Source organism: Bos mutus, chromosome 9 (assembly GCF_027580195.1).
Source record: "Bos mutus isolate GX-2022 chromosome 9, NWIPB_WYAK_1.1, whole genome shotgun sequence".
NCBI lineage: Eukaryota > Metazoa > Chordata > Mammalia > Artiodactyla > Bovidae > Bos > Bos mutus.
The window spans coordinates 33,219,215-33,246,948 of NC_091625.1; the positions used below are offsets into that span (position 1 = coordinate 33,219,215).

At 39.6% G+C, this 27,734-nt stretch overlaps 1 protein-coding gene across 1 annotated transcript; it reads right to left on the reverse strand.

The window, feature by feature from the left end:
- On the reverse strand, positions 1 to 27,734 carry NUS1 (NUS1 dehydrodolichyl diphosphate synthase subunit). Its single transcript, XM_070376369.1, has 5 exons — positions 27,155 to 27,734; positions 9,276 to 9,401; positions 7,776 to 7,925; positions 6,144 to 6,243; positions 1 to 3,637 (listed from the first exon to the last, which is right to left on the reverse strand). Exons 1-5 carry the CDS (start codon positions 27,567 to 27,569, stop codon positions 3,547 to 3,549), a joined length of 882 nt encoding a protein of 293 aa, XP_070232470.1. The 5' UTR covers positions 27,570 to 27,734; the 3' UTR covers positions 1 to 3,546.

The following is a 27,734-nucleotide window of genomic DNA, read 5'->3' on the forward strand; positions in this document are numbered from 1 at the left end:
TTTGGTGTTTGTAGTTTAAAAGGAATTTATTAAACCTGTTACAGTAAGATCCATTTAAATATAAATACCAAAAAATTCTAGGATTGTCACCAGAAATGTAATCAATGAATGATGGTATTAGAAGTTTTTTCCTTTACATTTGCTTCTCTGAATTCTTTTTTTTTTTTTTTACAATGAATGTGTTTTTTTAAAGTTGAAAGCAAATTGTTTTTGCACTTCCCTTTTCCACCAATTTTATCAAGTATATGGCCTATCAACTAGGATTCTTGGACAACTGTTGACAGCAGTTGGGTTTTATTTCAAACTTTTTTGAACTTCCCCCTACATTAGCTTTTGTTAACGGTATGTCCTATTAACTAAAGTTAAAAGGTGACTTTTGAGAAACTTGATTTCAGATGAAAATTATGCATAAAAAGCCAACTACCTTACAATTAGATTCTCAAGTGAGAAAGTGAATACTCTATGCAACATAAGAAAAACCATAGCTCTTACCCTTCTATTTTCTGGTTTGACGAGAACTGTCAAATTCCTTTCTAAAAGAGTACACATATACATTTTCAATTTGGCATTCAATATTTAGTAAAAAAAAAAAAAACTATTCAGATATTATTCTGGAATTTTGAAAATTTTAGCAATAGCAAAGCTCAATTTCACCTTACTTTTACCTAGCAAAAAGCAAATTAACATTTTAAGATTCCAAATGTTTAATCTGGTAAAAATGAGAATATACTTCAATCAAGAACACACCATCTAAAAAAATAGTATTGCTATCTTGTCATATGAGCTTCTCATCACATTTCTGCAGTCCCTACATGTTTAGAATAAATGTAGCATTCACATAATACTATAGTCCATGAAAAGAGTATATTCTTTTATTGTTTTTATTCATACACGTCATTTCAACCTTCAATAATAAAATTCAATAAATTTGATTCCTTAATCATAAAAACTTTACACATTATTTACATGTTGCCAAAGTCTACGCCATACAAAACATCACAAGGATTTGACTCTACGCATGGTACCATCACACAGGAAGAGGAGGGGCTAATCCAGTAACATACATTCAAAGATTAACTTGTAGATGTGCACAGTGTATTTGGCACTGTTCATCAACATTAGAACACATTCCTCTCTTAAGACAGACACTATTCAGCCTTAGTCACAATATATCAGAATTTGCTATTCACATCAAAACCAGCTTTCAAACTTTCTAACAATAATCAAGTGTTAAGAAACAAAACACAAATCAGAATTGGGAATGGAATTCAAACCCTCAACCTCTTGCTAGGCTCCAAGCTGCCATCTGTAAGGTAGGCTTAATTTGATAATTTTTCCATTGTGGAGAGTGTCAGAAGAAACAATATAAAGATATTCTTCAAAACACATAAAGATAAACAACTCTTTAAAGTTTTCAGTTCTTCTTGAGAGTGCAAAGAGAGCCCTGATAATGCATAACTAGTAGGTGATTTTGGCAGGAATTATAGAATGATTGATGTCATTCAAATTGTGGAGACTGTACTGGCAGTTAACCTCATGGAAAGAAACTGGAATGCCTAATCTGAAATCAGAATCCTTAGCAACTTGTTTTAAGGGTTTCTTCCCATCTAGGACAATAACAGACTCATGTCAGATTATAAATTTACTCTGATAGGTAACACTACACTGCTATGAAATATAAGGACAAAATAAAAATACAAAAAACTCAACTGTTCTTGTAGGGCTTTGGCTACATCCCAGTGGGTAATTTATTTGACTAACTTCAACAAAAATGAAATCCCTTCACTTCAATTGGGCCCATTAAATTTAATTCATTAAAAGCATATATATTCCAGAATGTTTAAAAAAGACACATATATAAAAGGCATAAATTCAGTCTTCAACTAAGGCCAAAAAGCCTCAATAAAACATGGATGACAGTACAGGGGGACAGAAACAAAAAAATTCTCTGGTAAGGTTTAGAGATATGATGTCGCATCACACAAAGCTTTTAGCAATAAATTAAGACTTGAAAAAAAAAGTCTCACAATGTACAAAGAACTATAATGTGCAAAGTAATGTCACTGAACCAAAATTTAGTTTATAATCATTTTATTTCAAGTGTATTTTTAAAATCATAAATGGAGTTTTGGAATCCAGAGTCAAAACATTTATTCTTTATAGACTCAGAATCTGACAAGCAATTTCAAACCTTGCTGTCCAAATCCAGTGTTCTCTGCTATTTTTCAGACTGAGACCTAGTATTTAAATCTACTCCATTCTAAACGTATCATTTTGGATAACTGTTGTGCACTTGCTGTTGATAAGATTCTTCTGAAAACAGTCCATCAAATATATAAAGAATGGTTTCTGTCCAAGTATCAGCAGAGAGGGGAGAACTACTAAACACCTATCAAAAAATCATCTATTCATTTAAAAAATAACAAAACCAGTGCTGTTCTCTGCCATGAAAGAGAACATGCAAAATTAAATTACTTTTGTAGAACTGTGGTAATATTTTATTACCTACACAGGCCTCAATCTCACTTAAAGATCTTTTAATACAAAGTCACCATCAGGATTTACTCAGTAAAAATCCTGGGTACTAACATGGCCCTACATGTGCTATTCCAAAGAGGAACAGGTTACTTTTGAGGAATAGAGCTGCCTTGGTAACTTCCCTCAAATGCTTATTTTAAATAAACATAGTTAATGGAAATATTTTTTTAACCAACTCTGGGTACTATCTCGCAAACAGCCCACCAAATGGAAAAGGAAATCAAAACTTTCTCTACTTATCTGGGAAACTTTCCACGTTTACTTTTCAGATCATGACTTTTTACCTTTTTTTTGACTGTCTCAAACAATATTTAAAATTTTTAAATTCTGTATTCCAATGTAAGAGTTCTTTTTCAAATGATCGTCACAACCCAGAACACAGACAACAGAGCAACATTTTCAAGTCACATTGATAATAATGAAGAGATGAAAATGGACGGATGTCTGAAAACAGGTATTCCCTCTGCTCCAAAGGTGAGCAAACTTTTAACATGTGAACAACACGGAACTCCATCCCTCAAACTCAGAATGCTTCCATTTCATATGTCAATATATTATTCTTAAAACTTAAAGTTTGGTCACTTGGAAAAACTGAACAAAAATTACTCCCCCACCCCCCTAAACAACAAAATAGCTTTAATTGCCCCTTTCTCTCCCCAGAAAAACAGGGAAGTAGTTAGGGCTGAAGCCTTTAAATCTGAAATTTCAGCTCCTAAAACATTGCTGCAATCTGCTCAAAGGTACCAGCTCACCATGTTTCCTTCTCCACTACTTCCTCATTTATAAGTTTATTTCCACACACACATGCACACACACACGCGCGCACACACACATACTCGCTCACACATACTCTTACTCTCAAGTAAGACACTTTTTTGTGTTTGTTGATAAATTATGAGGATTATGAACTAGGTGTGTACAGGGTTTCATAGGTGCTTTGTAAACATCAGAGTCACTTGAGTCCTTTTCTCCAAAAGCCTGAAATCAAATCACGCGACCAGCGAATCACTATTTCCCCAGACGCTGTTCACAGGCTGCATACTGACGAAGGGCAGAGAAAAAGTCCTCATAACTGATGTTTAGGTGGGAAGGCAAAGAGCTGGGGGAAAAAAAAACCAAAGGAGAAAAAAGCAATTAGATGATACGCTATAATTTGGAGGAGAGGAACCAGAAGGGTAATGACCAAAAAGATTAAGAACAGAAGAAAGTAAATTACAAGCATAGAGTACATCAAACTATTTCTACTAAATGATTATTAAACTTGCTGTGAAAGAGTTCAAATAAAAACTAACCCTCTATACATTTTTTTTTTTTTTGACATTTTAAAGGGACTTGTAAAAAGTAATTTTAATCTTAATGGAGTATAGCTGACTTACAATGTTGTGTTAGTTTCAGATATACAGCCAAGTGATTCAGTTATACATATACACATTCTTTTTTAGATTCTTTTCTCATATACATTATTACAGAATATTGGGTAGAGTTTATTGGGCTACACAGTAGGTCCTTGTTGGTTTACATTCCACACTTGCTAGGTACCGATAAGTCCCAAAGATCCACCCTTACTGTGACTTTTCGTCTAAGCACCAATCTTACATCTTCATCTGCCTCTTAAGTCTAAACAGACCATGGCCTCAAAATCTTATTCTTGAATTCAACCTGTTCCCTTCAAAATCAATGGTTCCTTGCCTTTCCCATTTGTCTCAATGACACTGTAATTTATCCAGTCACTTAGGCTTAACAACTCAGGAGTCATTTCATTTCTCCTCTAGTTCTTACTGCAATCAGGCAAGTGCTAGGCCTGCAAGTGAACTTGGTAACTGGTTCTCATGAATAAGAGAATTCATAGTATATTCCTCCTAGGACCCAGAATTAAAATATATTTTTAGGCTCCTAAGTTTCTCTCTTTTTCTTTTTTCTTCCACATGTGCTTTATCTCATGCAGCAAATTCTATCAACAGTATTCCACAGTGTGTGTTCTTTTATTTATGTCTGGGCTTTTTTTCAATCAATATTATGTTTGTGAGATTCACCAGTGATGCATATTTTTAAAATTTGTTCATTTTCATTTTTATCCAGTTTTCCCTTCTATAAATATTCCACAAAAGCGGCATGGGACAGCAGCCGGAGCACGATCTGCCCCAGATGGAGGTAAGAAGGAGGTGAGGCATCTCATGGTCTCTCCTCCTTTTCTACCCAATGGCATCCACTTTCATGAAGTAAGTATAGCTTTTAAATGTATCAAACAGTGCATATTATTTTGCAAACTTCTTTCACTCAGTCATATTTTTGAAGGTTTATTAGGTAGATACATGTGGCTTCTACATCCGGTTTATTAAGTGTTACATATATCTCACTGTATGTGTGGGCCATAGTGTAACTATTCTACTGATGGACATTTGGTTCTTTTTTAATATTTATTTTTATTTATTTTGGCTGTGCTGGGGTCTTAGTTGCGGCATGTGAGATCTTCATTGTGGCGTGCGGAATCTTTAGTTGTGGCACCTGGGAATCTAGTTTCCTGACCAGGAAATGAACCTGGGCCCCCTGCACTGAGCTCAGAGGCTTGGCCACTGGACCACCAGGGAAGTCCCACTGAGTTATTTCTTAATTTTCCGGTATTCCTCACCGAGCTGCCCTTCTCCTTTGTTTTAAATCAGGGGTCTGCAATTACAGTCCAGGAGACTGCCACCTATTTTTGTAAACGAGGCTTTACGAGATCATGGTCACACACGTTTGTTGACATAATCGTCCACGCTTGTTTAGCTACACCGGCATGTGTTTAGTTGCAACAGAGAACAGCAGTTCTGAAAGAGACACAGCTTCCGGGATCTAAAATATTTAGCCTCTGGCCCTTTACTCAAAAAGTTTGCCAAACTCTGTTCTAAATAAGCAGTTTCATTCTCATCCATGTACTCTCATAAATTACAGGTATGTCAAGAGTATGACAAACTCTTCAGTTGTCACGTTAGCTCATTCTTACCCAGACACAATCTACTCTAAAACATAGTTGCGAAACGAACCTTCCAAAATCACCATTCCCACTAATTTCCTACTGCCTTTCTAACAACCACACACATTCCTTATGCTTATATTTAAAGCATTCTCAATGTCAACAGTCCCAAACTATCTGATTTCACCATATACTACTAGAATCTAACACTAAGCCTCTGCACTGGTGTGGCCAGTTACCTATTTCCTTCTAACGCGACACTCATGTCTTGCCCCCTAGTTTTTCTTTGTTCCCTGCAGCTCACTCCCTACACTTTCTGCCTTTTCTCTAATTACAAAAATTCTACCCCCTTTACACACTTTGCATCAAGTTACATCTTTTCTGTAGAATCAACAACTCTGGCCCACAGAGATCACTCCTGGTCTCCTATGATGATTAGTTTTAATACCAAATATCTGCACAACCACAAAATCTCTTGTGTCTGAGTCGTTTACATAGGTTTTTATTTTACCACTGATATTGTCAAACACCTGAGGGAAAGGATCCAGTATTACAATAATTCTCTGGGAATTCCCATCACATCCAGTATGGCGCTGGGCTCAAGAAACACTTGCTGGACTGAACTAAAGTCAGTACACTTTTAACTACTTACATAATCTCAGTCAACCTGATGTGCCAGGGAAGAAAGCCTAGTGTGCTGTCCACAGGACCAAACTTCAATACTAAATCAGGGTCAGGGAAACCATTTGAACCTTGGAAAGAAAAAAAACACACATAAGAAATTAATATACATTGCTTACAAAAAAATGACCTATGGCAAATTCTGTTCATCAAATTGGTTTCTTATGTTTTCATGTATCTGTTCTCTTCAGAAACTTTATTTATACATTCCATACCCCAATTTCTTGGCACAACATATATTTTTATATCTGTTATTTCCAAATGTGGAAATTTTCTCTAAAGGCTGTTTAACTGGACTGATTACCTGACAAGGAGGGGTATCCCAACTCCCACCCATTCTACAGGTAATCCTCAAATCCCATCTATCTTTCAAGACTCAACTTATGTGTTCTCTTGGCATCCTGAGACCCTCATTGCTTTAAGGACTCAAACACTTATTCTGGCCACAGAACCAAGTAACTTCAGGGATGAAAAGCAACTTTAAAAGTTGTCTATTCTCCTTCCCTCCACATGTGCCGATTTTACAGAGCAAGACCAACTCCTAGCTATACAGTACAAAGGGTCTCAGTATTCCCTAGAGGAAAGCCCAAGCTTCCCAGGAGGGGAAGACGAGACTGTACACCTGCCTCAACCAAGATCTGGCCATTCTTTGCTCTGCAAGCTGGTTTCCATATGAGATCTGGCTTGAGAGGAAAAGGGGATAAAAATATTTCAACTACTAAAAAATAAAGTAAAATAAATCTTAATATAAATAATCAATGATGTAGCACAAAAGATGCTATAATCCAAGGGACCCAGGTTCTAAGAGTTTCTAATAACCTCAGTTCAGCCACTAACTTTCTGGTCACAAGGTAAATGGAGAATTTACCTGAGTAAATGAAAAATACATTTGAAATTGTATGGCTATAAAAGCTAACAATGGACATGAATTTATTAAAATTATTGCCTTTCTTCAAAAGGATTAAGGATAAGGCTAGTAAGCAGAAGGACCATAAAGTTAAGGCAAAAAGTTCCTAAGGAACTCTGGAAAGAATAAACAAACTAAAGGTTTTTATAAGCAATTGAAGAAAAATAGATAAAATATAATGTTACATGTAGTGTAACATGACAGAATAAGTGGTATATTTGGTACAACAGAATAGAAGGAATACTGAGAAAGGAGTCACAGATGATAGTAGTATATTCCTGGGACTGATTCCTAAATAGCTGTTGAGTTCAAACTTAATATTCAAACTTAACAGACAGTTCAAACTAAGAAGAAAGAGGAATGCTGTATGTCATTTTATTTCAATAAAACTGAAAGATAAAATAAAATAAGGCAAAATAAATTTTAAAAGAAGGAGGCAGAAGTAGAAGTTCTATTTTTAAGGAATGCCCCCCAAACCCTTTTAGATCCTCTCCTTTACCAATAATTCTGAAAGTGAAGGAGCTGACTACACATTTTATCATCTCAAAATTATGTGGTTCTCTAAACTTTAGAAACATAATAAGTACAACAACAAAAACAACAAAATCAGGCTTTATGGTAAGAATGAGACATAGATATTCTCCTTCATACAGCATCCTTGTGAGACAAAACTAAAAACAGACATACACAACTTACTAAGTAAACTGTCTAACATATCTACATCCAAATCTGTGGATTTCTTTTGCTGCTGGGCTACTAACTGGCAGAAGTCTTGAGCAGCTCTTACAATATCTGCTTTTCCATCTTCTGGGGACAGCACCTTCACTGCCGACTGGCAATTTAAAACTGGAAGAAAAAAAAAAGATATTTTTTAAAAATACCCTCTTTCAAATATATTTCAAAATCAGTTCCAAGAAAAAGTATAGTTCTTACAGTAAACAAGAATCTTTTACACCCTTCAATTTTAACATCAAAGCATACCTAGCTACTTTGCTCTGAAAGAACCTGTACATATCATTTGTGTATTTATTTACATATAGTCTTATCAAAGTGCTCAGAATGACCTTGTATCTATGAATAAATCCTCTAATAGTTCAGTTCAGTTCAGTCGTGTCCGACTCTTTGCAACCCCATGAACCACAGCACGCCAGGCCTCCCTGTCCATCACCAACTCCCAGAGTTAACCAAACTCATGTCCATTGAGTCAAGTGATGCCATCCAACCATCTCATCCTCTGTCGTCCCCTTCTCCTCCTGCCCTCAATCTTTCCCAGCATCAGGTTCTTTTCAAATAAGTTAGCTCTTTGCATCAGGTGGCCAAAGTATTGGAGTTTGAGCTTCAACATCAGGCCTTCCAATGAACACCCAGGACTGATCTCCTTTAGGATGGAATGGCTGGATCTCCTTGCAGTCCAACAGACTCTCAAGAGTCTTCTCCAACACCACAGTTCAAAAGCATCAATTCTTGGTGCTCAGCTCTCTTACAGTCCAACTCTCACATCCATACATGACCACTGGAAAAACCATAGCCTTGACTAGACGGACCTTTGTTGTCAAAGTAATGTCCCTGCTTTTTAGTTATAGGGTAACTTACAATTTCCGCTCACCCAAAATGCCATCTACAATTACAGTATTATTAGCAATAACACAGATAGAAGACAAAAATGAAGGCTGTAGGAAGAAAACAAATTGCTTTAATGGAAATGAATTGTCTATAGCACACGGATCTACCTTACCAAATTCTTATTCTATGGAGCTGTTTTACATTTGATAGGATTCTAGATAACTAATAGCTCTGCCTAATTCTTGTTTATAGACATACAATTCTTTGGTAGAGATTCAATTAAACAAGTTTTGTCTCTATTCACATATTTATTTTAATATTTTTGATCTATAAGTGTGTCAACTCTTTGGATTCTCTTTGAACAGGCTTTAAAATCTACTGATTCCTGGTTGTTTGAGTTAAATAAAATCTTTAACATGTGTTTATTTTTTAATATGTATGAGTCATGATTTTCTTTTTCTGAAAATTATCTTTTAACCAGATGAAGAAAGAAAAGTTTAACTCTGATGATTAAAGGTAGTGATAATAAACACTAGGGCAAAATGAATAAATAAAGGAGTAATAGAATCTGCCTTGAAATACAAAAAACATTATCTGCGTATGTTAGGTATTCAATTTTACACTCAAGCTTACCTTGATCATCTTTGTCATTACTATTTGCAAACTCTGGTGAGTATTTGGAACAATCTAAGCCCAGAAGTTCCTGCTGTTGTTTTAAAATTTCATCCATCAACCTGGAATTATTTCTTTTGAAAATACCTTAAAAAAAAAAAAAAAAAAAAAAAGTAAATGTCAACTAGGTTAATTTATCCTCATCAATAATTAATGGATGCTTGTTATGAAAACAATACTGGATCTAGAACTGAAAAAATTCCAAATGAAGCAATGATGACTAATCCTAAACTAGAATCTAAAAGGAAAACATGACAACAAAACTGTTATTTTAAGTCTGGCCTCGGACTAAAGTCAAAAAAAGGACAGGAGTAACAATTCCGTGTCAATATGGATATGAGAAAAATTCAGACCTATAAAGAACTTTTCAGAGACCATTCACTTGACATCTTCATTTACAGGTTAAGAAACTAAGACCCAAGTCTCAGAAAGACCCTTACGGGATTTGTCAGAGCATTTAGAAACTGCAGCAGCGGTCCAAAGTTTCTATCTTCCTCTCTCCCAGACTACTCTCTTTACAGATTCACTCTATGCATGCAATACTGTTACCTCAATTTGATTAGTTTTTTTTTTAACAGTAAGAATAATATGAATTATGTAAAAAGAAGAAAAACAGAAGGGGCTGAGAGCCTGGGGGGCTACAGTTCACAGGGCTGCAAAAGAGTCAGACGCAACTTAGCAACTCAACAACAAAGAGAACAGACAAAAGTGCCAAAATCAAAATTTAGTAAATTCAAGTAAAGCATGAAAATATACTACATAAAACTCTTTCTGATCCTCCAACCATGCACATAAAAGTAAAAACTACAGTTACTATCTATCACTGAGAAAGATCAAGGAACTATTAACAAACTTAACTAACATAGAGAGCTCTAATAAAAAACAATTTGGCTATTTTCAGAGAGGCCAGCTTTCTAGTGGTCATTGCCTCTTAGACCTTTATCAAGGGCTCCTTTTCTGTACTCTCAGTCAGCTCTGTCTTTAACAAAACAGCTCAAAGATCAACTGGGAGACAGAACATAATAAATAAATATATATACAGTAACACAGAATCTGCTGAATATGCTGTATAATGCCAACTTGGTTGAGTATGGGTCTATCAGTAGTTCAAAGATAAAAAGCAGTCTCTTTGGTTAAGAAAAGGCTTTGTAAAACAAACAAGACTTAAGTTGAGCTGACCTCAGAAAGTTAAGAGAAAAGAAAATGGAAAAGATAGATCATGAAGAAAAAAAGCACTGAATTCTCAAAAGACAGACTAATACTACTTTTGATTTGAGAAATCAAATGATTTGAGAAAAGGAATAAGGGAATGGGCCTAATTTTTACTTCATTTTGCCTACCCAATGGGTAACCAACCTTTTCTGGGCAATGTATAAACGTGTAGAAATATTCATCTTTAGGAAAACCAACCTGGCAGCAGTATAGAGGAGGACTGGCAGCAGACCACTGCAGTAGTCCACACATAATTTGATCAAGCAGTGAAAAAGAATTCACTGTAAAAGAAGAGCTGAGAGAATAAAGAACATGACTTGAACAGAGGTAAACAAAGAAAATCCCATGGCTTTAACCCTGGGAAACAGAAGGTGGTAATACTTTTAAAAAGTATGGAAATTCTACAAAGAACTGGTTTGAAGGAAAACACGAGTTTGAGATAGCTGATGATAGACGACTTAGGTGGGGTTACTGTAAAAGCGATTAAAGATACAGGGAAAGGGTGTTCATGCCAGGGGTAGGTCATATAAGCTCCATGGGCAGGGCTCTGACTGTCGCGCCTACAAGAGGCTAGCACAGTGCCAAGCACAGAAAAGTGAAAGTCGCTCAGTCACATCCGACTCTTTGCGACTCCATGGACTATACAGTCCATGGAATTCTCTAGACCAAAATACTGGAGTGGGTAGCCTTTCCCTTCTCCAGGGCATCTTCCCAACCCAGAGATCCAACTCAGGTCTCCTGCATTGCAGGCAGATTTTTACCAGCTGAGCCACAAGGGAAGCCCAAGCACTTTGGTCTGCGGAAAGGCCATGACAGGTCAGAGACCTTCTTTCTTCTCAAAATCCTATCCTCATCCCAGTTTGCTTGAATTATCTTCTGGATCAGTTCCCAATCTACTCCTTGAATGGCCTCTTCTCACTCTGCACTGAATCTTTTTCCTCTTTCCATCTCTAAATGGAGACTACTCCTCAGCGTTTCTGCCTCAGCCCTCTTTCTGTCCATGTGCTCCTCCTTCTCTGGTTCTTTACGGGACTTTAAAACCCCAGCATCAGGACCAGGGTAAGATGAATGAGGCAAAACCGGGGGCAGGAAGGGCTGCGTTGCAAAAATCCTAGTAACTAAAATTAATAGTAACTTAATGTAATACCCTTAAAAATTTAAAAATAATGCAAAACATCCATGATGAACAAAATATTAAAATTTTAAGTAAAAAAAAGGATTGGCATTTGGTTCCCAATATTTTGAGTTTATTCAAACATCTAATCCCACCTTGAAGTTCTGTAAGCATCTGAAAATGAACAAATCTAAAACTTGGTAGCTTATCTTTCAAAAAAACTCTCAAACACTTATATTGCATCAAGTTAAAAAAAAAAGAAATAGCACGAAAGTGTAAAACTTATACGTACTTAGGGACAAAGCCTAAAGGTGAACAGTAAATATGTAAGGTTGATGGGACAGTGGGTGATTTAAAATCACAACTGCTGTAAAGCCGCTCATGTAACTTTAAAAAATCACCACCACCACTAACCAAAATAAAACACAGCCCTTCTTGTGGTTGTTTTCCTTCTAATAACATCATCAGTAGCTACCCAGTCACCCAGACATGGTCTCTGCTCTCTGGCATTACCATCACCAGCCTATCAGAATGCTAACCCTTGGCTCTTCTATAGCAATGCTCCCCTGAACCTATTTCCCTTTGTCCACTGACCCCACTGTTTCAAGCAATAGTCTTCTTTATAATATTACAACCACCCTCTGATGGGTCTTCTACCCCTTGTAGCTTGTATCACTACAGACAGATTTTCCTTGGGTACATCTGTAAGCCTGGCACATTCCAACTTTAACCTCTTCAATGACTCCCAAAATGCTTACAAAAATCTACAGTATTAGGAACAAACTATGCAGATCCATATTAACATTCCATGTTATGCTTCCACACTTGGTAGGTAGAAAGAATCTATGTTTATAACATAATTGAGTCTTCCAATTTCTCTATACTTCTCTACCCAGCAAATCTGATTGCTTTATATTGCCCCCATAGCACCTGAAGTGACTCTAACCTTCAACCTTTGTTACCTCCCCAGCCCCACATCTGTAAAATTCTCCCAATTCTTCAGGCCAGCTGAAATGTCATTTACCCTCAAGAAGCTGCTCTGAATTTCTAGCCAGATATGCCCAATTCCTCCGACTTACCTCACTCTTGCAAATACAAACATCTGCTCAAACTCCTTAACAAACCAATATTCTACTTTTATTAGTTATAGCTTAACTCTCCCCCACCCCCTATGAACTGTAGTCTTACTTGTGAACTTGGGTCTTATTATCTCTTTTCCCCTAAGGTGCCTTCCACGTAGCAGGAGTTCAATGTTTATTTAATAAACTGAATTATCAGTGCACAAAGTGCTACCTAATAACAATGAAACCTAAATGGACATGACACTGAATGGAATTTTTAAAAAGTTTCCAGGAACCTCTCACAATAAAAGGAGACACTTCCTTACTGCACACAGGCAGAAATGCTGTTAAAAAGGAAAACTACTACACAGAGATGCAAATACTTTTTATAAAAAAGACCTCCAGAAAGTTATTTTAAATTGAACCTTTATCTCGGCTGATTTGGATGGAAGGATGAAATTAAAAAGCAGTTTCTGAAAAGTACTAAATGCAAAAAAAAAAATACTAAATGCAAAGACAGATTACCAGCAAAGTAATTCCTGATACCCTGCAGCCTGACTGCCATCCAGAAATCTGATTATACTCTATGGTTCTTATCTTACTGATACTTTCCATAAGCAATATTCTTGGGCTACAGTTTTCTTCAGGATTCAAAGTCTACACATACACACTTCACAGAACAAGATCTGGGACAAGATATAAGAATGCCTCTGACTGAGACAGGCAATTCCTCTGGCAATATCGTAATATATGTGGAGAGCCTTTTTCTCGTATCATAATTCATCTTGTTTGCCTTCACAGAATCTAAAGCCAAAATGATGTAATAAAAATAAAGAAACCATAATAAAAGTCCTTTTATGCAAAAGGAAGCAGCACACACTTAGGAATAACTGACCTAAAAGCAGAGACATTACTTTGCCAACAAAGGTCCGTCTAGTCAAGGCTATGGTTTTTCCAGTGGTCATGTATGGATGTGAGAGTTGGACTGTGAAGAAAGCTGAGCACCGAAGAATTGATGCTTTTGAACTGTGGTGTTGGAGAAGACTCTTGAGAGTCCGTTGGACTGCAAGGAGGTCCAACTAGTTCATTCTGAAGGAGATCAGTCCTGGGATTTCTTTGAAAGGAATGATGCTAAAGCTGAAACTCCAGTCACTTTGGCCACCTCATGCGAAGAGTTGACTCACTGGAAAAGACTCTGATGCTGGGAGGGATTGGGGGCAGGAGGAGAAGGGGACGACAGAGGATGAGATGGCTGGATGGCATCACTGACTTGATGGACATGAGTCTGAGTGAACTCCGGGAGTTGGTGATGGACAGGGAGGCCTGGCATGCTGTGATTCATGGGGTCGCAAAGAGTCGAACACGACTGAGCAACTGAACTGAACTGAAGTGAAGGCAAAAACACTAGCAAATACTCAAATTCATGAAAAACCTGTGCTTTACAGAATTATATAAAAATGAACTGCAAGAATTATTTTATCCTGTCCTTTTACAGAGGGTTCAGCAAGGCCAAGCAACTAACTGCCTTTGGTCAAGAGTCTAAGCCTTTGGATTGAAATCCAGGTCTCCTGACTTCCAATTATTCAGCTCAGTAACTATGTAATGCTGATAAACAGCGCTAAATTCATCTTACTATTAAATTCTGAATTTCCCTCCCCCAAAAGTTAAACGAAAGTTGGCCGTTTTACAAATGAACAGAATCTTAAAAAAAACAAAACAAAACTAAGTCTAGAGCTCTTTCTAAGGTTTTTAAGAAGTTACAGGGTAACAGATACTTGAATTCTTTACAGATGACTTAGGAATCTAAAGTTAGGGTTTTGCCATAATGATTTAAAAACTTTTACATTATGCTTGTTGCTCTACAACTGTATCTCATGCACAATTTCCCTCATGTAAACTATCTGGAAATATATATATATAGAAAAGATATATGAAAGAGCCAAAATTTTTAAAAAACACATGAGCACATACCAGAAAGTCTACAATTTCCATGAAAGAATAAAATATTATGCTAGGAAAGTAGACCTCAGAAAGACAACAATGTTTTTGGTATTTTTGATAAACTCTATGCCAAATGTAGATCTCTTTTTATATCTTGAGGCTTTTTAAATTCTAGTATTAAAAACTGTGTAAGTGTAGACAACAAGGAAATGTCCCATAACCATCCTTCCTAACAAACTGAATGTCCCTTAATCTCATCATCATAAAATGACTATTTCTGGTTTTTAGTATTTCCTAAGCATTTAACTTATATGCAGAGTACATCATGAGAAATGCAGGGCTGGAAGAAGCACAAGCTGGAATCAAGATTGCCGGGAGAAATATCAATAACCTCAGATATGCAGATGACACCACTCTTGTGGCAGAAAGTGAAGAGGAACTAGAACTAAAAAGCCTCTTGATGAAGGTTAAAGGGGAGAGTGAAAAAGTTGGCTTAAACCTCAACATTCAGAAAATGAAGATCATGACATCTGGTCCCATCACTTCATGGGAAATAGATAGGGAAACAGTGAAAACAGTGTCAGACTTTATTTTGGGGGGCTCCAAAATCACTGCAGATGATGACTGCAGCCATGAAATTAAAAGACGCTTACTCCTTGAAAGGAAAGTTATGACCAACCTAGATAGCATATTGAAAAGCAGAGACATTACTTTGCCCACAAAGGTCTGTCTAGTCAAAGCTATGGTTTTTCCAGTGGTCATGTATGGATGTGAGAGTTGGACTGTGAAGAAAGCTGAGCACCGAAGAATTGATGCTTTTGAACTGTGGTGTTGGAGAAGACTCTTGAGAGTCCCTTGGACTGCGAGGAGATCCAACTAGTCCATTCTGAAGGAGATCAGCCTGGGGATTTCTTTGGAAGGAATGATGCTAAAGCTGAAACTCCAGTCACTTTGGCCACCTCATTCGAAGAGTTGACTCATTCGCAAAGACTCTGATGCTGGGACAGATTGGGGGCAAGAGGAGAAGGGGACGCCAGAGGATGAGATGGCTGGATGGCATCACTGAGTTGATGGACGTGGGTCTGAGTGAACTCCGGGAGTTGGTGATGGACAGGGAGGCCTGGTGTGCTGTGATTCATGGGGTCGCAGAGTCGGACACGACTGAGCGACTGAACTGAACTGAGGCACACCTGTGGCAACCCACTCCAGTGTTCTTGCCTGGAGAATCCCAGGGACGGGGGAGCCTGGTGGGCTGTCACCTATGGGGTTGCACAGAGTCGGACACGACTGAAGCAACTTAGCAGCAGCAGCAGCAGCAGCAGCAGGCATACCTGACCAAGCAATTTTGTATCCTGCTTCTCTCACTTGTATAACATGTATCCTTCTTTGGTGCTAATCTCATGATTATTTTAACAATTGCATTATTTAACAAAAAAGGCCTCTGAATTCAGTAAGCATTTCAAGAACAATGGGAAGCCACTGCCAAGTTTTATTTAGAGTTTGAATAATATTACCAAAAAAGTTCACTTTGTTGATGGGTAAAGAGTGGATTATACAGGGACCAGATCAGAACAGAAGATAAATTAAGAGGCCACTACAGCAATAATCCAGGTGAAAAATAATGAAAACCCAAACTTGGGTGGCTGCAGGAAGAACCACAACCCAGTGGCAAATTTGGAATATACTCTAGAAGGTCAAGGAGGCCTGACGACAGATGAGAGGTAGAACATGTAGATTTTTAGCTTGAGCAGTTGGTTGGAAGGTAGTGGTCTCCCATTTTCTGAGATGAGAAATAAACCAGGAAGGCAGGGTCTGGTGGTGGGGGGCGGATTCAAGAGTACTGTTTTGGACATGTTAAGCTTTTGAGATGCCTAATAAAATAAACACGGAAATGTTAGGTAAGGAGTTAGATACAGGAGCCTGGAATTATAGAAAAGATAAGGACTGGAGATTCAAACCTGAGTGTGCGCATACAGATGATATTTAAAGCGAAAGGATTGGGAAAACTATCTGGGTCAAGAGTCAGCAAACCACTGCCACTGGAACAGTCGCACCACTCACGCACGGCCACCTTTCGACTGTAGTGGCAGGGCTGAGTGTTTGTGACAGGGACCATATGGCTCACTAAGTCCAAAATATTTACTACCTGGCCCTTTAAGGAAGTTTTCTGACCGCTGATCTAGGAGATGGGAGAAGGCAATGGCACCCCACTCCAGTACTGTTGCCCAGAAAATCCCATGGACCGGAGGAGCCTGGTAGGCTGCAGTCCATGGGGTCGCGCAGAGTCGGACACGACTGAAGCGACTTAGCAGCAGCAGATCTAGGAGACAGGGTGAACGTCAGAAAGACAAGGGCATACATACAGCACAAACTTCTAGGACATCCCAACTTTTAGAAGTGGAGCAAACAAGCCAGAAGAACACGCAGTGAGACAGGAAGACATCCAAACACACATGATGTCACGGAAGCTGAGAGGGAAAATATTACAAAGAGAGTGGAATTAAGTATGCCCTACACAGGTTATGAAAAGCTATAACCAACCTAGACAGCCATATTAAAAAGCATTACTTTGCAGACCAAGGCCCAATTAGTCAAAACTATGATTTTTCCATTAGTCATGTATGGACGTGCTTGTTGGACCGTGAAGAAAGCTGAGTGCCTAAGAATTGATGCTTTTAAACTGTGGTGCTGGAAAAGACTCTTGAGAGTCCCTTGGACTGCAAGGAGATCAAACCAGTTTATCGTAAATCCTTAGCACATTAATCAGTCAAGAAACAGATTCAGAAAACCAGGAACCCACATATAGTAAGAAAAGAAAGGGAAGTCACTCAGTCGTGTCTGACTCTTTGCGACCCCATGGACTGCAGCCTACCACACTCCTCCATCCATGGGATTTTCCGGGCAAGAGTACTGGAGTGGGTTGCCATTTCCGTCTCCAGAGGTCCCGACCCAGGAATCGAACCCAGGTCTCCCACATTGTAAGCAGACGCTTTACCGTCTGAGCCACCAGGGAAGTCCTTAGACTACATATAGTAAGAGACAGATCTTAAATATTGCTTCTTCTAAAATTTATATGAACTGAAAAATCAATTCTAAAAAATGAGACTTTCAAAATATACATGTATTTCTTTTTTATATCTGAAATCTAAACTTTTGCTGTGACTATTGCCTCTCTTCAATAGAAACAGATTTTTAAAGAAATATCTAACAGCAAGTGTTTATAAGGACATGATAAAGAAAGGAAAGAAAAGCAAGATAAACACTCAACCAATCTCGTTACAATCTCTCATCTCACCAGCTAAGGAACTAAAGCAATACTTTTTTTTTTTTTTTTTTTTAATAAATAAATACCCATCCTTTGAAATAGTCTACCTTTCTTTTTAAATGAGACACCTAAGTAAGTTATCTGGTGGTTATCCTCATTTAGTTCTCTAACAATCCAATTGTAACACTATTAGAGGCAATCTTCAGAGAAGAAAACATATACTTATAGGACAATTTTTTTTTAACGTACCAATAAAATTTTACATGACTGAAGTACTCAGAACAAAATAAATCTCATAAGCCATTAAACAATTTTGTTTCAAGAGAAAGCCCCACAATACCTCATAGAACAACAATTATCCTGGAATGAGCATGCTGTAACAAGGGGAGAGATATGTGGGACAGTGACCCAGTACAATGGTGCAAGGGCTGGGTTTTAGCTCCAGTTCTTCCAGTTCTTCAGCAAGAAAGGTAGGCAAAATAAACAAGCCCTGTGGGTTTTCTAAGTCTCTGGCTGTAAATCTTAAAAATGAGATTATCTTCACAGACTCTGCTCATCTGACAAGGAAATAGTTCAACACAGAGCAGCAGCTCCATAAAATTAAGTTCAGTTGATTAAAAAAAAGTCAAGTGTGTCCTACAACTCACAGCATGAACGTTCATATTAGTGGATGAAGAAAACTCTATTTACCTTTAAATACCTTTTACAAATTATCTTTATTACCTCTAGATAAGTAACACTTTCCCAAGGCTTTAAGATGACCCAACATAATCAGGAATAGTACCAAGGTGCCTGGATTATGGTTATATTCTCTTATTAGTGGAAGTTGGTACAGCATAATGGTTAAGCACAAAAGCTTTGGAATAAAACCTGGTTCAAATTCTAGATCTGTCTCTTACTATATGTGGTTCCTGGTTTTCTGAATCTCAGTTTCTTGACTGGTTAATGTGCTAAGGATTTAATGCACTTCTTTGCATAGCATCTGGTGCATAGTAAGAGTGCAACAAAGAATAATTATTACTATTAAGGAAAGGTTTGTTTTCATACAGAAATCCAATACTATGGTTAAATGGAAAGCTACTCAGAAAACAAGGTCATTTCAAAAACAGGATACAGCTTTTCAAAGACAAAGCAAAACTGGGATAGTCAAGGGAAGCTACCTAGCAGCTACTAGTGAGAATGATTTACAAGGATCTATTGATAGCTTTTGACAGGCTGCTAGCCCTTTGTAGAAAAAGGGGAGAGGACATCACAGGATGTTATGATAAATATGAAATTCTGTATTATATTTGCAATATACTATATGAGGGTGAAGATTAGAAATAGAATCCCTTCGAGAGAAGACAAGTACCCTAGTTTGTACTGTCTGTGTATCAAAATTTAATCACATTTATATTTAGACTTTCAACACTTCTGGCAACTCCGTATTTCAGTGTAAGGAGCACAATACTTGATAAATTTCTATTTCCCAACAGCATCTGTGTCAGTGTGCCAAATAAGTAAACTAGGGCAAACTGTGTTCATTTCCCTCCCACTGTGTTAAGGCCTCTGGGTATTGGTGCTGGAAAACAAATTACAATTCATCATCCTTACCTATAAAAACATGCAGCCTCTTCTTTCAATTCAAGGAATACATACTGACCTACTCATTACACGCAAACACCAACCTACAATCTGTAGGAAAAGCAACAGTGAGGATAGATACCATCTGCGGAGCTTACAAGCTAGTACCAAAGTTTGAGCACGTGTACATACAACTACTACTTCCCAAAACGGAGAACTTGGAGATGTACAGCATTTAAGGAGATTCAAGGCGACAGCAAGGCTAGGAATGGAGTAGCTGAGAGGGAGTACCTGAGCAGTGACAGGACGGACTTAAAAGAGCAATGGTAGCTTTTGGACAGGCAGATAGCCATTTGCCAAGAAGAGGAAAAGAGGACACTCCAGAAGGAGGGGACATCAAGTACCTAATCATGGATAAAGTAAAAGGCATATAAAAGAATGAGAAATAGGTTGGGAAGGCTGGGAGTATACAGGGCAGATCGTTTTTAATGCTAGTGTGAAAAATCTGAACCACAAAACCATTTCAAAAGATATCTAGTATGGATTTACAACCATGGAAATAACACTAGAGAGAGTAATACAAAAGATTTGTTTTGTTGCTAAATTCTCACATAGAAGCAAATGCCTTATTCCGGATCACTCCAATTTATAGCAATAGTAAGTAATAATTAACTGCAGCACTATTTACAATTGCCAAGACAAGGAAGCAATCTAAATGTCCGTCAACAGAGGAACGGTTATAAAGATGTGGTATGTATTATATACAGTAGAATACTACTCAGCCATAAAAAGGAATGAAATAGTGCTATTTACAGAAACATGGATGGACCTAGAGAGTGTCATACTGAGTCAAGTCAGTCAGTCAGAGAAAGACAAATATGGTATCACTTATATGTGGAATCTAAAAAAAATGGTATAAATGACTTATTTACACAACTGAAAGAGAGCCACAGCTGCAGAAAACCAACTTACAGGGGGAAGGGTGGTGGGAATGGGTAAACTGGGAAACTGGGACTGACATATACACTCTGCTAGTGTTCTTGCCAGTGTTCTTGCCTGGAGAATCCCAGGGACGGGGGAGGCTGGTGGGCTGCCGTCTATGGGGTCGCACAGAGTCAGACACGACTGAAGCGACTTAGCAGCATATATAAAACAGATAACTAATAAGGACCCACTGTATAGCACCAGGAACACTACTCAATACTCTGTAAAGACCTATATGGGAAAAGAATCTAAAACAGAGTGGATATATGTACATGTATAACTGATTCACTTGGTTGTACACCTGAAACTAACAAAATACTGTAAATTACCTATACTTCAAATAAAACAGAAAGAAAAAATATTAACTAATAATTAAGACCCACCCAAGATCATCCTCACTTATGAAAACGAACATAAAAGATAAATAAATAATCTGATATAATATAAGTAGTGGCACGTCCTTTCATCTGTGGTAGGGTCAAACTTCAATGTGTAAATGTATCGTGTAAGTAGCTTAATTAAAATAGAATTGCTCAGGTCCCATTCCCCTAATTTGATCTGATCAATAACTCTGCTGAATATGTACTTTTTATAAACACTTCCAATGACTCATTCATAGATGGCCCACAGACCATGTTTTGAAAATACTGCCCTACAACAAGGTTCTCAGCATGGTACCAATACAGTGAGCAACATGAACAGGTTCCACCCCTGAAGATAATGATACATCTCCAGGTAACTTGGATCAAGGCATACTTTAAGGGAGATCCAGGCAAGTATAGCATCCCTAAAGCTAAAGCACCAAAAGCTCCAAACTCCAGTTTTTGTTCCAACCCAATTATGGTCATTGCTTAAATGATAACACTATAGACAAAATTGCCAAATCACCCTTCTAGAATTCTGAGCTCAAGAAATTCCTGAGAAAACAACTCAAATTTCTGACAGGTGAAAGAATTATTGTAGAAATTCTTGATTATAATCAAGAAGCAGTGCAGGTAAATGGAAATGAAAAGATCAGTGTGTTTGCAGAGTCAAACCATGGGAAGTACTAATGAATTTCTTTGTCTAAGGATTAAATACAATCTAGATCTAGCTGTAATTAGAATGAATGTATATATGTGTTAGTTGTGTCCAACTCTTTGCAACACCATGGGCTGTAGTCCACCAGACTCTTCTGTCTATGGAATTCTCTAGGCAAGAATACCGAAGTGGGTTGCCAATCCCTTCTCCAGGGGATCTTCCAGACCAGGGATCAAAGCTGGCTCTCCTGCACTGAAGGCAGATTCTTTACCACTGAGCCACCAGGGAAGCCGAATTAGAGTGAAGGGATACAAGACAGGGAAAAATTTAAGGTGGTAATGTAAGTCATCTCCAAGACGGCTGCCATCATCTCCACCTGAGTCTCTCCCCTTCTGCATACGCCATTTTCTCACTAAGGTCTATTTCTCCTTTTTTTTTGATTTGGGGGCTGACCTGTGGCTTCTCAGACCAACAGGATACAGGAGAAGTAACACTGCATGGTTTCCTAAGCTAGGTCATAAGAAGCCCTACAGTTTTGGCCTTTGGCTAATTCTTTGGGAATAACTATAAAAGAAGTATGACTACCCTAAGGCCACTGTTAAATGAGGAAACTTAAGCTAGCCCTGTGAAGACAGATGACCAACCGTCCTCATCTATGCCAGCCATCACAAACCAGGTACTGAATATATGGTGTGAAACCTTTTACATCCCAGCTACTATCTGACTGTAACCTTATGATTAGAATAGACATCAAGACAGAACTGCCCACCTGAACCAAGTCAACACATAAACTGTTTTAAAACACTATGCTCTGGGGTAGACTACAAAGTTAGAGATAACCAGAACAGCTGCCCAGGTCTTTATTCTACCTCATTTCTCAACTTTTCATTACATCAGATCAGATCAGATCAGTCGCTCAGTCGTGTCCGACTCTTTGTGACCCCATGAACTGCAGCATGCCAGGCCTCCCTGTCCATCACCAACTCCCGGAGTTCACTCAGACTCATGTCCATCGAGTCAGTGATGCCATCCAGCCATCTCATCCTCTGGCGTCCCCTTCTCCTCCTGCCCCCAATCCCTCCCAGCATCAGAGTCTTTGCCAATGAGTCAACTCTTCGCATGAGGTGGCCAAAGTACTGGAGTTTCAGCTTTAGCATCATTCCCTCCAAAGAAATCCCGGGCTGATCTCCTTCAGAATGGACTGGTTGGATCTCCTTGCAGTCCAAGGGACTCTCAAGAGTCTTCTTCAACACACAGTTCAAAAGCATCAATTCTTCGGCGCTCAGCCTTCTTCACAGTCCAACTCTCACAGGCATACATGACCACAGGAAAAACCATAGCCTTGACTAGACGGACCTTTGTTGGCAAAGTAATGTCTCTGCTTTTGAATATGCTATCTAGGTTGGTCATAACTTTCCTTTCAAGGAGTAAGCGTCTTTTAATTTCATGGCTGCAGTCACCATCTGCAGTGATTTTGGAGCCCCCAAAAATAAAGTCTGACACTGTTTCCACTGTTTCCCCATCTATTTCCCATGAAGTGATGGGACCAGATGCCATGATCTTCATTTTCTGAATGTTGAGCTTTAAGCCAACTTTTTCAGTCTCCACTTTCACTTTCATCAAGAGACTTACCTATTATATTTACTGATCTCAACACACTACTCAGTAATGCTGTTCTAGCTTCTCTAATGGGAATGCTTGCCAATAAGGAATTCCCCATTCTGTGTGTGTCACATACTGAACACTGTACTGATTATGGTAATCCAAATTCTACCTATTTTTGCAAGGTCTATCTCAGATGTCACCCCATTCCTTACTATGGACAGGGATAAGGAAGTATTGTGTTCTTGGGAATACTTCTCAAGCATGTATGTTGAGAAGTAACCCTGTTCCTCATGGATTTTTCTCTTTTTCTCTCTTTAAAGTCTCTGTCATCCACTAGCATTAATACATTAGCTTATAATAATCTTTAGTAACTATCCCTGACTTTAGAATAAACTCTTTAAGAGACACAATCTCTTGTACTTCTTTGTTTCCTAATGCTTTATATCACAGCAAGTACTCAATAAATGTGACATTAAAGACTATATCAATAGGCTTTCTAAAATAAGTTAAATATTTACACAGAAATAGGCTCAAGTGAAAGTTTGAGAAAATTGAATAGAGCTTAAATATCTATATGCTGCTGCTGCTAAATCGCTTCAGTCGTGTCCAACTCTGTGCGACCCCATAGACGGCAGCCCATGAGGCTCCTCTGTCCCTGGGATTCTCCAGGCAAGAATACTGGAGTGGGTTGCCATTTCCTTCTCCAATGCATGAAAGGGAAAAGTGAAAGTGAAGTCACTCAGTCGTGCCCGACTCTTAGCGACCCCATGGACTGCAGCCTACCAGGCTCCTCCATCCATGGGATTTTCCAGGCAAGAGTACTGGAGTGGGGTGCCATTGCCTTCTCCATCCTTGTCTTTTAGCCACTGCCATTTTGGACAGTTTAAGTATCTATAAGTATCTATATGCTGCTGCTAAGTGGCTTCAGTCGTGTCCGACTCTGTGCGACCCCATAGACGGCAGCCCACCAGGCTCCCCCGTCCCTGGGATTCTCCAGGCAAGAACAGTGGAGTGGGTTGCCATTTCTTTCTCCAATGCATGAAAGTGAAAAGTGAAAGGGAAGTCGCTCTGTCGTGCCCGGCTCTTAGCAACCCCATGGACTGCAGCCTTCCAGGCTCCTCCATCCATGGGATTTTCCAGGCAAGAGTACTGGAGTGGGGTGCCATTGCCTTCTCCAAGTATCTATATAGTTCCCCGGAAAAAGGATAAGTTTTCTTACATAAGCACATGACTTGCTCACTGACCTCCTTCATGTCTACTCAAAAGTCAACGAGGCTCAAGAGGAAGGGGACGCACGTATACTTATGGCCGATACAGCACCCACGCCAGTGCTCTTGCCTGGAGACTCCCATGGATGGAGGAGCCTGGTGGGCTGCAGTCCATGGGGTTGCAGAGTCGGACACGACTGAAGCGACAGCAGCAGCATGTTGATATATGGCAGAAATTAACACAATGCTGTAAAGCAATTATCCTTCAATTAAAAATAAATACATTTTTTTTAAAGTCCATGAGGCTTTCTTTGGCCACTCTTTTTAAAACTGTACTCCCTACTCTACCATTGACTTTCAACATTCCTCTCCCCTTCCTCTGCTTTACTTTTCCTCACTGCATTTATGATCGAATACATTTTTCTCATTTATACTATTTGCCACACTTCCACCAAAATGTAAGTTCCATGAGCATAAGAATTTTTGTCTTTATCACTGGCCTAGATGCCTCGTGCCTAGAACAGTATCTCCCAATTTGTCAGCTGTTAAATGAATGAATCAATCAGTCAATAGCAAGGATGAGTAAATTCAAAGTCTCTTATTTCAAACAATGAAATTAACCCCTATCCCATTAAAAACTCATCAAAATTGCTTTTACAGTAGGACAAAAAGTGCTCTGAGTCTGTGCACTGAAAATGCTCCGTAAAACTCTCTTTGATTATCAGTCAAGACTTGCTTAGCTTGACTTCTTCCTTTTCATTACCAATGGTTTCTTTAGCAAATACGATAGGATATTTCTGAATCACACCAGCAATTCAAGAACAGGAATTTTCAGAACAAGGAAGTGTAGCAAAACTATAAACCGTGTTCTATTTAATTATTTATTTTCCTTCTCTACTAGAACACAATGGTACTTGCTTTATAAGAATTATTTGAATATAAGTGACTCACTTAAAGTCAATTCACCACATTGCTCAACGGCTTTAATTAATTTCCCCTCTGCTTCACTTACTTTTCCCTCAGACAATATTTCTGTTGCATTGTTCAAGCAAAGACTGTGTCGCCTTATTACAGTCTTGTGATTTCTACTGGTCTTTTGGCAAGTTCCATAAAATCTTAGTACCTAAGTATATTAACTTTAACCTCAGAGGGTAAGCTATCATTTGATGACGATGGGCTATGAGTCACCACCACGTTCCTTGCCGGCTGCAAGGAAGGTGATTGGTCAATCAAAGGTAACTCTAATACCCTGCAAGAGTTGCTGTCTGACCTCAACCTACCCTTTCTGACAAACCGTCACACTTAAACCTGCCTATGTGGTAAAGATTTAAGTGCTAAAAATCAAGTTGTAGTTCCTGTGAGCATACCATTAATTTAAGCTATTGAACGGAGACTAAAATATTAGTTTTCTTTCCTTCATACCAACATTCCTCAATCATTCTTACTTGGAAGGAAATGCTATTGCTTTTGGTATTTGACTGAGACCCAAACAAAACATTTATCTCCTACTCCCTCCTCAAAGCCTGGTTTAAACACTATCTCCTCTGCAGGAACTTTGGGAGCTCCTCCAATCAGAATTTCTCTTCCTAAAGGAGATCAGTCCCGAGTGTTCACTGGAAGGACTGATGCTGAGGCTGAAACTCCAATATTTTGGCCACCTGATGCGAAGAGCTGACTCACTGGAAAAGACCCTGATGCTGGGAAAGATTGAGGGCAAGAGGAGAAGGCGATGACAGAGGATGAGATGGTTGGATGGCATCACCGACTCAATGGACATGTGTTTGGGTGGACTCCGGGAGTTGGTGATGGACAGGGAGGCCTGGCGCGCTGCGGTTCATGCGGTCACAGTCGGACACCACCCACCGACTGAACTTAACTTCTCACAGCAACTACTAACTCTCAACATCTGTTGCTCAACTTGCCACTCCTGTCAATGTGTCTACCCCCAACAAGCCTGAGTCTATGGAACTAAACGTTAAGAATCCAAAGAATATGCCTGCTGCTGCTGCTGCTGCTGCTGCTAAATCGCTTCAGTTGAGTCCGACTCTGTGCGACCCCACAGACAGCAGCCTACCAGGCTCCTTCGTCCATGGGATTTTCCAGGCAATAGTACTGGAGTGGGTCGCCAGTGCCTTCTCCAAGAATATGCCTAGCACTGGGCTTTAACTTTGCAGCTACCCAATAAATGTTCAAGTTCTGTACCTACAAAAATTCCCTACAGTGAAAATTTCCTCAATCAAAATTTATGGGAGGACAAGTACTGTGTTGGCCCCTGAGGATCAAGGATCGCACAACATCCCAGGCAGCTGAAAACAGAAGGTGACCACCTTCCTAGTCGCCTATCCAGGCTCTCAGGTACTTTTCATAAGCCTACTTCAAATGCCACTTGTCCTCAACCACTGAGCTGTGACTTAAAAACAGTGCTCTGGGCCTCTCTGAGGAACCACTGCGGTGTAACAAAAAGGTAAACCCGAAGGAAAGTACAGACTGGCTAAAATATCAATCCTCCTCTTACTACCTTTCAAACTTTGGACAAATGTGTAAATGTTAGCGACCTCAGCTCCCACATTTGTGAAACAAGGGTATACAAACACCATCCACTTTACTAGGACGTGATAACGGGTAAGAAATATTTTTAAGTATGTACAAGGTGATGAATCGAGTTCAAAGGTTTAGCAGGTGTTCAATTAAGCTTATCTCCCCTCCTCGAAGGCGCTAGCACCGAAATTTGCACTCAAGGGCCTCGGGGCACAGAAACTCGCGGAGCCGGGAGGGCTGTGCCTAGAGGTGCGCCCCGGTACACCTGCCGGATGTGCGGGCCCCGCGGCCGGAGAGGCCCCGGTCCCCCGACCCGCTCTGGGTCTCACCTTGATGGTCGTAGACGCTAATGTAAGAGATGCCCACTGCCATACACCACACCACGAGGCTTGCGATGTCCGAGAAGCTGGGTTCCTGCTCTTCCTCCGTGATCACCAGGCCCATGTGCACAGGCAGCTTCTCCAGGGAACGGCCGTCCGCGCGCCAGCGTAGTCGCCGGTGGGCGGCGGCCGGGGCCGGTCCCCCGCGCGGATGCCGGTGGTGACGGCGGTTCCTGCCGACAGCCGGGGGCTTGCGGAGCGTGAAGCCGAGCGGCGCTAGGACCGCGGCAGAGGCGGCGCGACAGCAGCGCCGCCAGATCCAGTTCCAGGTGCCGAACCGAACGCGGAGCCAGGAGGTGAGCGTGCGGTGCAGGCAGAGCAGAGCGTGCAGCACCCGCCACACCAGCTCGTACAGCCCCGTCATACTCTCGCGGCGCCCGGGCGCCCTCCTCTCTCCCTCCCACACCCGCGGCGCGACCGCTTCTTATCCGGCTCTGCGGCCGGCGCGGGCCATCGCTCCGCGTTCCCCCGCCCCCTGCACCCGATCCCCCTTTCTACTGCCAACACCTCACCTCGCCCCCGCCGCCAT

Coding starts and splice junctions, on each gene's coding strand:
- NUS1 (XM_070376369.1), bottom strand. CDS start 27,569: ATGACGGGGCTGTACGAGCTGGTGTGGCGGGTGCTGCACGCTCTGCTC. Junction 7,926..9,275: donor TAATGACAAAGATGATCAAG/GTAAGCTTGAGT, acceptor TTTTTCTTCCAG/TTTTAAATTGCCAGTCGGCA. Junction 6,244..7,775: donor TATGTTAGACAGTTTACTTA/GTAAGTTGTGTA, acceptor TTTCTTTCCAAG/GTTCAAATGGTTTCCCTGAC.